The sequence below is a fragment of the Lycium ferocissimum genome, chromosome 2 (assembly GCF_029784015.1).
Source record: "Lycium ferocissimum isolate CSIRO_LF1 chromosome 2, AGI_CSIRO_Lferr_CH_V1, whole genome shotgun sequence".
Lineage (NCBI taxonomy): Eukaryota > Viridiplantae > Streptophyta > Magnoliopsida > Solanales > Solanaceae > Lycium > Lycium ferocissimum.
The window spans coordinates 69,609,223-69,623,386 of NC_081343.1; the positions used below are offsets into that span (position 1 = coordinate 69,609,223).

General features: G+C 31.4%; 1 protein-coding gene across 1 annotated transcript; it reads right to left on the reverse strand.

Annotated features, from left to right (window-relative positions):
- Positions 1–44: 44 nt before the first annotated feature.
- On the reverse strand, positions 45–11,817 carry LOC132047911 (alpha-dioxygenase 1-like). The gene is made up of 8 exons (XM_059438884.1): positions 11,545–11,817; positions 6,050–6,183; positions 5,655–5,868; positions 5,410–5,555; positions 5,098–5,325; positions 1,709–1,911; positions 1,056–1,299; positions 45–506 (listed from the first exon to the last, which is right to left on the reverse strand). Exons 1-8 carry the CDS (start codon positions 11,815–11,817, stop codon positions 278–280), a joined length of 1,671 nt encoding a protein of 556 aa, XP_059294867.1. The 3' UTR covers positions 45–277.
- Between the last annotated feature and the right edge of the window lie 2,347 nt (positions 11,818–14,164).

Below are 14,164 nucleotides of genomic sequence, written 5' to 3' on the forward strand. Positions count from 1 at the left end.
TTTACTAGGATTCTCTCTTGTTACATAAAATATATTAAACTTCAACATAAAGGGATTACAATTCACTCGTCAAGAAACATTACATAAAAGATGAACAACATTAACTTCAAATCAGGAAAATCATATTACAAACTGGAATGGTTTTATAAAATGGCTTACCAAATCAAACAAGTGAGCATAGTACATGGGTCTTAATACAAACGTGCAGGTAAAAAAGTTAACCAAAAACGCAATTCACTTCTTTTTATTTTGATAAGTACACTGATGAGGGAGGGGTCTACTGTTGAGGAACACGAAAGTAGACGGGAATAGGATTGTGAGGTTCTGGAGAAGAGTCCCATACAGAGAAGGCGCTAGTGGAGTTCATCCATTTCCCAGTCATTTCTGGGTAATGTCGATCTAGTACATTTTTTAAGCTTTCAGTTGTATTCACCCATTCAAGTCCCTTTTCCGTGTATGTCTCCTTGTTGTAATTGCTAGTGAAAAATCTATCTGCCTCTAGCCTCCTGTTGTATTTTAAATCAACTTTCTATTAGCAATTCTATAAATCATAATACTATGCATGAAAATTTCTCTCCTTTGTTGACCAAATAGAGTGGAAAATGAGTGATTTGACTCAAATCTGGACTTGTAAAAAATGTCAAATTAATAAACTGGTCATAAATCAATCTGTCCAAACTTAGCTTGGATCAACATGGATAGAATAAAAACGAGTCAGACAATGAGTCATAACTCAAACTGCCCGGCACGAATCAACACTTCTCATTTTTTTAATTTTTCTTTCTCACATAATCCTTTTAAACTGATATTTCTCGAATTCTTTCAAATTCATATAATTTTCAGTTCCTGAATTTTTGTACGCTTCTTTTGGGTTGAATTTGCCATGTTCTTTTACATTATTTTAACCAATTTGACTAGATATTTTGATTGACTATATCGTATTTGACACATTAAGTCAAGTTAATAAATGAATTTTCACTTGATACGCTTAACTTGACTGGTTTAGTAGAAGAGTTTCATATAAATGGACTAATTTTGTCATTTTGAGTACGAACCTTGCTGCCATGACGAGGAATATGAAAAAGGCAGTTTCAGAAATGGCAAAGCCTTTTATCTTTTTTTCTGCCATGAGTCCCACTAACAGATCCAATTCTTGCACATTATCATCATAAACTTCACGAAGCGTTTTAATAGCTTCCTCATCATCCGTCAAATCTTCCCATTTAGAAATTGGAATTTGCAGCAGCCCCCTTCGGAAGTCATTGTACCGAGGAACACTTCTTTCTCTGTCCCTATAAACTGTCATTAAACATCATGATCAATTAATACCGATTACTCAAAAGACCAATTCTCTAATATTTTCAATAAACTTAAAAACATTTTAGTTAAACAAAAAAAAAGAAGGAAAATATAATAAATATAATTTTAATTGTCTTTTCTTTAAAAATATAGGTACGTTGTAAGAAAAATAATTTCCTGACACGGAACTTATTGAGTAGTAAATCATTGAAGTGACGAATGAAGTGTTATATCTCCAAAAATATTTGTCCTTATGATCATTTGTATTTTTTTAGCATTGACGTATAATTGAATGTATGGTGACACAAATAGTTTTATAATTGTATTGTTCTTCTAGTTAAACAGTAACTGCCATACATGAAATTATGGACACTCTTTTTATTATAGTTTTAATGTAAATTGAACTTACTTTCAAGAGCTGCAAGGTCGACATGATCTGGCCTATCATTTCCATCGATGTCTTGGGGAACAAGATCCCTCATCCACATTGGATAATTCCAAAGATTAAGAGCTCCACAAGCTTGGTGGCCCATTGAAACCATTTGCTTAGTAAATCCAATTCTTGATAAATTTTCCTCTCCTTTACCCCCAATCAAATCTTCCATTGGTATCCTACAGTTTCAGAGCAATCGCATTAAGATTAACTACTTATAATAATACCAGATACAAAACCCAGTGCTGTGCACGAGCTCAAACGCAGGTCAAAATATTGAAATTGATGATTAACTTTTTTTTTTTTGGATTGATAATATAAGATAATCTTATTTAGTATTATGATAGGGTAATACTTATGTTACATTATGTTTCTTTTTTCAAATATCAAACATTGCAATATTAACTTAATACTGTTTTTCGCTTTTCTCTCTCTATATTTTCCGTTATGCAGCAATCCCATCTGAGTTATTATACAGATCCAAAAGTGAATATATGCAACACCAAATAATAGGAAACCAAATAAACAAGTTAGGTGATAAAGTGGACCCCAAATCAGCACATAAAATTACATCAATTTTAATGTACAATGCGTAATGAAAGATCAATTTTAATACGCCAAAGTGAGCTTCTGTTAACCCGAAAAAGTACTTCATTATTATTTTTTGTATGATTTTACAAATGAATATGGTAAAGTTAGAACAATTTTAATTAAAAAAATTTAGATCAAATTTAATTTACACAAAGGAGCTTTTTAATGTAATGTGAAGTTCATGTTTAAGAGGGAAAATTTTGGAAGTACATCTACCAAATCTATGCTGGGCCTGAAAGTTTTGGATTTGTGAGAGCATTGTCACTTTCACGTGACATCAGCATTTACAAAAAAAATGTCTTTTTGGGCATAAAAAAAGGCAAAATGAAACTTTCAGCTTGGATTGACAAAAAAGCTGTGTGTTCTAAAAGGATTATTAATTGTACTAATATCAGGCCCAAACTATTTCCAATATATATTTATAATTTTCTCCATATATTTAATTTTATTTTTATATAATTATAAAAAGAATTGATATATTTTATAACATTTCTAAAAATTAAAGCTGTAAATAAAAAAAAAATAATTTGTGATAACTATTTGTAAAGATCATTTTTTTTAAGAAAAAAGCTAATAGATAAACTATGTTAATCAAATTTATTTCAAACTTACGTATCTAAAAAAATGTCATTTGAATTACTATTGTATATATATGTATGATTATGTATATGTATAGAAAATGTATCATAGGTTTTTATAATTGTTGTGTAATTTGTGTATAATAAATGTATCATCAACGTATACTGGCTAATCATACATATATTATGCATTAGTATGTACATTATACATTGATTATAGACTAATGATTCACATATTATGCATATTCCATACATATGCATATTCCATACATAATATGTATCATCAACGTATACTCGCTAATCATATATATATTATACATTAGTATGTACATTATACATTGATTATACGCTAATGATTCACATATGTATCGAAAATGATAGAAAATGTATCATAAGTATAGAAAACGTATCATACGTAAAGAAAATGTTTCATTGTTGTATAGAATATGTATCCCTACTGTATATGTATAGAAAATGTATCATAAGTACATAAAATGTATCATTGTTGTATAGAATATGTATCCCTTCTATATATGTATAGAAAATGTATCATAAGTATTATTATACATGTTTTGAGATATTTCTTGAAGGCTCAATTAACGTATAAATATACACATATTATACATGTTTTGGAATATTTTTTTAAAGTTCAATCACTATATAAGTATACACATATCATACATGTTTTGAAACATTTGTTTAAACAAAAAGGCTCAATATGAATTTTAACCTTTAGTGGAGATTATATTTTTAATTGCCATTAAAAAAGTGTGGTCCCCAGTTAAAGTCAATAATATTAAAAAAAAAAAAAAAAATAGTCCAACCAATTTTTTTTTTTACGGAGAAAAAAATTTATTAACAAAAAAGCAATTGAACTTTAAAAACAAACAATGTCAAACTATTTTTTTTTAAAGGCATTTGGAAACTTTGATCAAAAAAAAAAAGTGGAACTCCACCATCTCCAAATAGTTTGTGCATAACAAATCAAGCAATATAAAAAAAAAAAAAAAAATTAGCCTAAATGTCATATTAAAAAAACAAACAATGTGGGATTACTTTGGCCTGATGGCCATAGTATGTCTTTTTCCCTTACAAAAATGAACAAGTGTCTTTATTGTGAATAAATACAAAAGAAGGGGCAAATGAAACTTTCAGCAAGCACGCATGTTGACGATCAGCTGTGTGTTCTAGACTCTTATTATTGTAGTAACAGTAAAATAATAATAATTAGAGGTGATGAAACATTTATTGAAACTAATTCATTTTTAATAAGTCTCCCAATTCATTCAAGTTGAAATTGGTTGTGTCATATGATGTCTGCAGATTTGACCCAACATGTTAAACAAAAATAATCCATCACATTATTCTATTAAGATAAGCTAAACAGTGCAACTCAACGGGTCAAAATGCAACGCAACCCAAACATATTAAGTCAATTATTTATAAACATATAGCTTTTACACTTCTTTTTTCAAAAAGCAAAGTAACAAAAAGTGGAGATGTTGGATCATACATGACAACTTGAGTTATAAACCGTTATTTGATCCATCTTTACCTAATTAGTAAATTTTGGACGATTGATTCACTTTTTAATTTAATGGATCCGACTCATCTCCATTTCTATTCTCTCTATTTTTTTCAATTTCTTGCTTAGATTGGAGACACATGTTATAGTTTAAAATTAATGACTGAGATTTAATTAACTAAAGCAAAACCCTAACTATGATTAAAAATACTTCCATATTTTCTCCCAAAATATATTTACAATCCCACAATTTTAGCTATACATTATATCTTTCCTAAATATATTAAAAACTTTTCTTACTTGCTTTGAGTAAATTTTTGTCGTGCTTCTTTTTTTGCTATTTTTTTTCCATCCCTCCATGTGTTTATCTTCAATCTCATAGGGATCCGCTCACATTCTCATTCAAAGATAGAAAATATTAGAAGTAAACTCTAGATTCAAGAAGTGCTTATCTACTTTATCTTTGTTATATTTCAGCGATGGATTTAGAATGTCTCTCATCCAAGTAAGAACTTGAGAAAAATGGAGTGAAGAGATATAGAGAAGCCAAGTCCTAGTTTAACCTACCTAAATTTGACCTAACTCACCATTTACCACCCCCACCACCCCGCCGCCCACCTACGCGCACACATATATATGTGCAAAGAAAGAGAGAGTCGATGATAACTTACTCATCGGTCAAAGGGAGAGATTTGTTTGGTCCAGGAGTAGCATCGATATTCCTCAACTGAAGTGTATCGGGCAGGAGTTGATGCATTCGATAGACACTCACAAATTCCTCTGTCAAGGAATAGGGCACTCCATGATTCTCAGGTTTCTTCATTCCCACATAACCACTCAAAACGAAACCTCCAATGTGCCCAAATGTATCCTTGAACTTCTTCCCTAGCAATCCATACCTGCGATATAAATTAATTCTAGTTACAGTCATACTAATTAAAAGTATGACAAAAGAAAAATAACTAATGTGTGAGAGTGCTGACCAATTGGCACGCATTCCTGCAAGAAGGGTGTCGGTTTTAAGAAGCTCAACAGTCCAATCTATAGTGTGAACTTTTGCAATTACAGCAGAAGTAACAAGCCTTGCGTGACGATACAAGTCTTCATCCTCCAATTCTGGATATTCTTTCTAAAAATTTGAATATCAACTCTAGTTGTAAAAATACTTAAAAATTCATAATCTCCAATATAAACATACATAGAAGTAAAACTCTAATAATATTATTACCTTCAAGGCGTCACAAACAACATTGTGCTCTTGAACAAAGAGAGCCTGCAGAGCCAAAAGTCCCGCCCAAGTGTTGCGAACATCACCAGATATGATTTTTCCATTTTCGTCTTGTTCGAGGAGCCCATCTGCTGATAGTTTCAACTTCCCGTCTTTAAACGTTCTTACTTTCTTCAAAACATCTGTGTTGCTACCATATACTTCGCTTACATCCCTTCATCATGTGAAAAATCCAATCAATAACTGTCTAGATACATGCAATGCTTATGTGAGCAAAATTAGAAAGAATAAAGAATAAAGAATAAATGATACAATTTCTTTGACTGAGTTGATATATAATCAGATAAATTTCTAGGTCATTAAGGAAAAAATGTTATTGTAGTATGAAATCTTACCACCAGGGGGTACGCCTGTTCAAGTAACCAGTCTTAATTTCATAAGAGCCCGTAGGAATTTCCTTGGACTTGTAAAACTTAAAGGACTTGAGAGGGCACTCACTTGCAACTTCTTTAGGTGCACTAAGCTCAATCTGTGCACAAAATTTACAGTGCCAAAATAAACCTTAATATACCTCAAATATTTTTCACAAATTGAATAACAACTGTATAGAAATACTTGGATTGGGCTCCTCTCCATTTCTCCTCTCTCCATTTTTCCCAAGTTCTAGCTTAGATTAAGGAAACTTGGCATAAGTTAAAATTAATGACTAAGATTTAATTGACTAAAATAAAGCCCAAACCATGGTCTAGATAATAAAATCTTTTCTCTCTCTTCCTATTTTTTCTCCCACAGCCATATCACTAATGGAATCTCCCCGTTTTACTTGAATTAACAACTTATATATTTATCTTTTTTTTTTTAGTTAATCATTTAATTGCCTTTTTTTCTTTGGAATTTTCTCTTTAAAAATAGATATCGCAGGGATATCATGCACTTCAATATTTTTAATAGTTAGGTGCCTTAACCATATGACTAATATGATTTTCTTATTCACATGTATTCTTGTTCAATCTATTATTAATATTTTTGTAATAATTCATCACTAACTTTAGCAACTCAGATTTTATCAACCTCTTTGCTACACAGTTAGCCTAGCCAAATAAAATATGTGAAGAAAATGTCATGAAACTTGCCCCATAGCAGCCTTAATACAGTGGCATTTTCATGTAGTCAGGATCCTCTCAACAACATTAAGTGCCTAAAGCCAACTTCAAACAGAGGTCCTAATTTTTATTAAAGAAAAGATGTCACATATATTTTTATTTAAAGTCTACTTTTATATTTTTTTAGACGTGAAGTTATTAATTACTGTTTTATAATCGATTTTTTCAAATAATTTTCAATTGATTATATAGCTTATTCATCAATACATAAAATAAATCTTTAAGAAAAAAATGGGGCCCTCAAAAAATTGAGTCCCAAGCGATTTCTTTATCGGCCTTATAGTCGAGCCGCTCCTGCATGCATGTAGCGGAAGAAGTGCTATCTATTCCTAGAAGCACTATAGCATTGGTTAATGTGCATGGAGTGTAAACTATCTCTGTCATCATTTTAAATCCTTCATTTGATAAGCCAGCTTCTTTGGAGCTGGTTTCCTCAGGTGAATAGTTCATAAATATAAGAGTTCAGGACATTATATTGTAAACAACATAAGAAAAACTAAGCTTGGTTATATATTATGTTATATGTATAGTACTTCTGGTCAGTCAAGTACAAGATATTCACCGAAGAATTGATAATATTGAAGGTGCTTCCACCATTATACACAAGACGTTCTGTTGGAAATTTTTTACGAACCCATTGTATACAATTTTCTACTTGTCAATTACCACAATGAAAAACACACAAACTACAAGTATTGGATTTCTAAAAAAGTCGAAAATGGATAAAGAAGGAAGACTATACGGCTGAGGGAGAAAAAAAAGGAAGAGAGAGATAAGTTTTTAATTTTATGGACAAGTTATTAATTATCTAAACCATGGTTAGAGCTTTGTTTTAGTCAATTAAATATTAGCCATTAATTTTAATTTATGCCATGTGTCCCCCTAAAGTGTAAACTTGAAATGGAGTTGTTCATCCGAAATACTGACCGTGTCTTAAATTAAGACATAGTCACTTTAGCTCAAAAATATTATCTCAAATTAATTGTCACTTTAGAAATTTAAGATTACAGCTGGCAATTGTTTTCAACTATGCCTTTGATATTAAAGGAGCAATTCTTTTTAATAGTGCTCAATTTTCAAAGAAAATTTATTAAATAAGGGTAACTTAGTAAATTATGCCTTTATTGTAATTATTATTTTCTTAATGGGCGTGGAAAGAGTTAAAGCGACAATTAAAATAGGATTAGGGTACTATAATTATAAGGTTGTTATTGTAAATTTTATTCTTTTCTTTCCAATATTATACTGTATATCTCTTAAGTTTCTTTTTTCGTTGGTAGTTTACACCATTTGCTCTTAGGTCAAATTAATTAAAAGTTTAATACATTTTTTAATATGAACAGCTTAACTGCTTAATAGAGTGTTCAATTTTTAAAAATAAAAATAAAAATACAAGAAAGGGACCTAGCTTCATCTTTAATACGAAACATTTCATTGTCAAATTTGCTTCGAAAAGGGCCTAATTGAAAACAGAAAAGAGTCATATTTGCACATGTATTCTCAGAAAAGGGCTATATTTGCCCTTCGTTATACTTTTTTGATATGTTTGTCCTTCCAGCCAACTTTAGGGTCACATTTACCCCTGAACCGTTAGTACCCTTATCCCTACCTTTATTATCCTACGTAGCGTCTATGTGGATATTTTTTTCTCACAAATTGGATCAAGTCACATCAAACCCACCCAATCCATATTAAACCGACCCATCCAACAAACCGACCCAACACAAATACATGAATTTGTGGTGGGCTTTGCCCAGCAACTTCACCTTCAACCCCACTACTAGTTCCAGCAATACTAAGGTTACGAATTGGGTAGTTAACATGTTGGCAAGTGCACAAGCTTGTGACTAAAAATGGAGGCCTAGCCATTTAAATTTGCGATTGTTTCGTAAAATTCAGCTAAGATACATGAATTTACATAGAATGCCTTTGTATATGCACATTTAAGAATGTACAAATAGCAATATGAGATATAATGCAAAAAAGAACTTCAAATCAGCAAATTCTTCAATAAAAAACCAAATAGGTTATCCAGAAATTCCAATTAAATACTCAGCTAAAATACATGAATTTAGCTGGAATGCCTCTTCATATGCACATTTAAGCACATAAAAATAGCAATATGACTCATATGAGATATAAATGCAAGAAAGAGTTTCAAGTAAAATTCAAATGGGTACCCACCCAGTCCAACAAATTTTAGCTTAACACATGAATTTACACGAAATGCCTTTCCATCATGTCTGGACTAGGTGTAGAGATGGGGAAGGATACTAGTGATGAGTGCTCAATGGTGATTTTGCTGAACCAAGCATTAATTACTCAGGGTGAATTAACACGAAATGCCTTTCCATTATGCTGATTGAATTGAAAACTCTTTTTTATTTCGGGTTTAGTGTTTTTGGAGTGAAGAAGATGATGGAGGCAGGGCCGGTTAAGCCAGTGACGAAGAAGACAGTTACAAGTGTTGGGTTCGGAATAAGCAAGTTGGGTCGGTTTCGCTGGATGGGTTTGACAAGATTTAATTTGTGAGAAATAATATCCACGCAGGCATCACGTAGGATAATAAACGTGGTGACAGGGAAACTAACTGCTCTGGATGGGGTAAGAAATGTGAGACCCAAAGTTGGATGGAACTGCTTTCCGGGGGTAAATATATCAAGTTGGATGGACTATAACGATGACAAATATAACTCTTTTCTGAGAGTGCAGAAGCAAATATGACCCTTTTCTGAATTGAAAAAAATACAAGTAGGCTTGCCTGGTGAGTGTCTTCCAAATGATCGACCCAATCATGAATCATAAATTGTATCCAAGATGCAGCGATCATGTTAAATTGTTTTCCTGTGTCCACAAAATTTCTGCGTGCTAGCAGCTTTGTTGCTACAATCATAGGATGTGGCTTCTTTAACTGCATTAATGAAAAAATATTTTCAATTTTTTTTTTTTTTAAATAAATGAAAAAGTGAAAAACAGTTTGAAACCAACACTTGATCCAGTTTGAAACCAACACTTAATCAAAGATCAAATAAGCTCTCTTGAAGTAATTCCTCATGTCCAATTTACGTGATATAGTTTGAATAGACTATAGTTTAAGAAAGAAATAGTGATTTTTAAAATTTATGGTCTTATCATGTTATAGCATTTGTGAGTATAAATTTTCTGAAACTTGTGACTGTGGCTATAAATTTTCTGAAACTTGTGACCTTAAACATGTCATTTAACATTTGTGTAATTATAAAACTTCTCCTTAATTAAGGTGAATGAACATAAACGTAAAGTTAAGGGTTGTTTCAAATTTAGAAGAGTGTCATTTGTTTTTGACACGGACGAAAGATAAAGTGAGGCAGCTAGAAATGGAGGAACTAATATTTACACAAAACTAATTATTTATAAGGTAATATATATGCTAGGGCGTTTTTATGTATGGATTTTGAGGCACATGAACACATGGAGTCTTTCCGCAATACTAGATATCTTAAACCGATGTAATATTACCTGATGGCGGTCATGTTACAAAAAGACTTAATGATGCACTTGATTAACAGCATTTTTATTCATCAAGAAGAACAAGAATCAATTCCCCCTTAATGTATTTTTCTTCTCTTTTTTTAGTAGTGCACCAACCTCTGGCAGTACATGTAACTAAACTTTGCTATAGGTATAACTTGATAAACTGTTAGTCAATTTTCATGCATTAAGATATACCGCTAGGAGAAATTTTATTTTGGGTCTAACATGCCACATCATAATTGTATGAGGCTGCTCACTAATTGACATTTGGACAAGTGAGTCCCACTGTCACCACCATTTTTAAACACTCTCTCCTCCCTCAATCCCCCCTCGTTTTTTTCTTTCTTTTTCTTACTCGCTGAGAGAGAATAAAACTAGTAATTAAGTTTTCCCCTCCAAAACTAGTAATTGCAGGCTGCAATAGTTATGTTTTTTAATCAAGTTATTCGTTGTTTAACATAAAATTGGAAAATTCAGTCCACAAAATTGATATCCTTCAATTGTTTTTCAGTATTTGAAAAAAGAATAAAAAGTTAGAAGCAGAAATTTCGTCTACAAATAACAGGAAAAATGTCAATTATAACTTTTACTAGATTCAGACCTTTATTTAACGATTTTTCTATCACTAATGCTGCTTCATGATCTTGAATTTTTCCGGCAATTTTCCCCATAGTGACATTGCAAAACCCCCAAGGCAAAAATAATAAAAGCAAAAGATTTGCCAATACTTGAATAAATTTTTAAAATGGATTTGAAAATGAAAGAGAAGCAAAAGAAAAGTAAGACTATAAATCCTATATTATCATAATTACGATTGTATTATAATTTGAATATTACACTTAGAATAGGGTTTTCTCATACCGACGTGATCGGACACACTGGTCCGGTTTAATTCCGGTCATAATAGAAAGAAATTATGAAATTAGAAAAAATTATTATGAAATTACAAAAAAATTAAGGATAAGATAGTTAAAAACTTGGTCAACTGAGACACGATTATTAGTTAAAAAATCATAAGTTGAGGATAACCGACTTATTAATATAATATGATAGGAGTCAAGCCAAACCCGCTACACCTTAGACTCACAACCTAATGGCGATGGTTTGTTATATTAAATAAGAAAGAGTGTTTATCAAACGCTACATAAACTAAAGATTACTTATAAGTCAGTTTGACATGCTTATAAACTAATAAGAAGCAGTAGTCTATATACCTCGTTAAGCTGATCAACAGGTAGCATATTCCTCCCGAAAAATGAAAATTCACTGCCTGCCCCTTTATTGAAAGGGTCGTTGTATTTTCCATCAGCCGTTCGATAAGGGTAATCCGCCGGATTTGATCTGATGCCGGTAGGTTTTTCACCGACGTTGATCAACTTGTATTTCTTTAGAAGATGTTGCCGGGCTCCGAGATAAAGTATCCCCAAGAACACCGGTAGCCGGTGCCACAGATTCAGTTTATCAACGAAATGAACCATCTGCATCATGTCACTTTAATTAAACCGTAGAAAAAAAAAAGATAAAAAATAATTGTGATTGAGTAAAATTATCACTAAGAACATGACATTGAAAGATAACGCCAAGAGGTAAGAGATTATTTTGACCTTGACTCTTTAACAGACAATTTATTTTCAGATCGAGGAGCACAACAAACAAATTGAGCGATAATAGGTGAAACAGATTCGTAATCAGCTTAATATTCGTATCTCAAAATATTCTTCAAATTCAATATCGTTTAAAACTCAGTTTGGGCTCACAAACAAAATCATACTACGTACCTTGCTGATCAATATCTTTACTAGTACTAGAAAGCCGCCATTTCACGCGAAAGGGGTGTTCACGGGTGGTATTTAGTATATATTGCTCAAAATCATAAACTAAACCAACTTAAGTTGATTTTTAACTTTGAAAATAAACCAAACCAAATATAATATATATTTATCGGTATTGGTTCATATAATATATATGGCTATATATTATTCGATTATTTAACTATATATAAATATATATACTGTCCTTTTATCTATATATGTTGTTTCACCACATTAAACAAACAAATAAAGTGACAACATAGTATATAATAATATATGATATGTAACATATTGCGTTAAAATATATTCGTAATAAATCAAATATATTCAACTATATAGTGTATATTTGGATATATTCTATGTAAGTTAAAATACTATAAAAGCTAAAGATTCTTGAAACTTTATCTTCTTATGGCACAAGAAAGATTGGCTAATCCTTATGGAAGAAAAATTGTGATTAAACTTCGTGAATATCCATATATATATATTCGATCCAATATTAATATATTATGCATATATATATATATTATAAAAGTTGAATATATATTTGTCTGCTAAAACCAAAACCAACCCACATATTATCTAACGCTTTAAAAAAAAAATTTAAAACCAAACCAAATCAAATCCAAAAAATATCGGTTTATTTATATATTTGGATCGATTTAACCAAACCATGAACACTCCTACTTGTGAGTCCAATTCACACATCCTCTGTTTTTTCAGATTTAATATATGCAAAGTGTAAAAAGAAATGTAGAGGATATGCCCTCTTTTCTCAACTTGATATGTAGGGGTATTGGTGTAATCCTCTCTATTGATCAACATACAACATACGCAGGATAATCCCACAGTGTAATCCTCTCTACTGATCGTTGTACCTTTTTTCCTTTTTAAAAAAATAAATAAACATTAATTAAAGGAAAATAGAACCCAAAAAAACAAAGCAGCAAAAGTTTATCGTACGAGGCTGTCTTCCCATCAGTTGAAAAGGTAAAATCTAGGTGTTTCTAAATCATTAAGTCAATCAAGAATTGGGCAATAAAATTAACTAAGTAAAAAATTACCAGAAAAAAAAGTTTGTCGACGAGAGTCATTCTCTCAACGACATCATGAAAATCTTTGTGAATGAACCTACGGAGAGGGATAGTCCAAAACAAATTCTTGAGGGATGCCACAACCAACGACATGTTTATATTATGGAACTACCACTTGTAATATGGGGCTCTAAGCTTAATTTGGTGTGTACATATGGAGGAAACATCCTTTCTATATATAGAGATAACAGAAGCAGAAGGTAAACGATCCTACGATAGCTTTGACAATTCTAACAGTGTTAGCCAAACAAAGCAGTTCCACTTGAAATTTGCAAGGTGGGAAATCATACCGTACGTTGCAGAAAAGGACCGCGAGGAAAACAATTAAGATTTCAGACCGAAGAAAATGAAAGATTTGACGCAAGAATTGGAAAATTTTCTGCTTGTTTATTTGCAATAATAAATAATTTGTTTTGTTGGATTTTTTGTGTAAAAAGAAAGGTGAAGTTAATGACTTTGTTTTGTTTTCTTGCTGTCAAAAATTTGCAATAAATAGTTTATATACTAGTCTTGGCCTACTCTTTGCTTCCTCGTTGGGTCCCATATGGATTAGACCCTTGTGGTGGTGATAAGTGGCATGGTGTACTTTGGTCAATGCCAATGTAACTGGAATGTAAGAATTCGCTTTTATTGCTTGTGTATATCATATTGTTAGATGGCAGTCTACAATAGATTTCTTTATTTTTTTGGCAGTGTACTAAATGATTCAAATTTGGGAGGTGAATTAAGTGAAGGTTAGAAGCTTTGCTTTAAGAGCTAAAGCTTTACTATAAGTCAGTTTAAATGCTTAAAAAAATTATAATTCTGGTGTGATAAAAAATTAGTTTTAGCATGTCTAAAAAAAAATTCACTGCCTACCCCATTTTTTTCGTTTATTCTAAGGGTACTTTTTTTACCTTATGAAGCTTGTTTTACCCTTAAAATGCCAG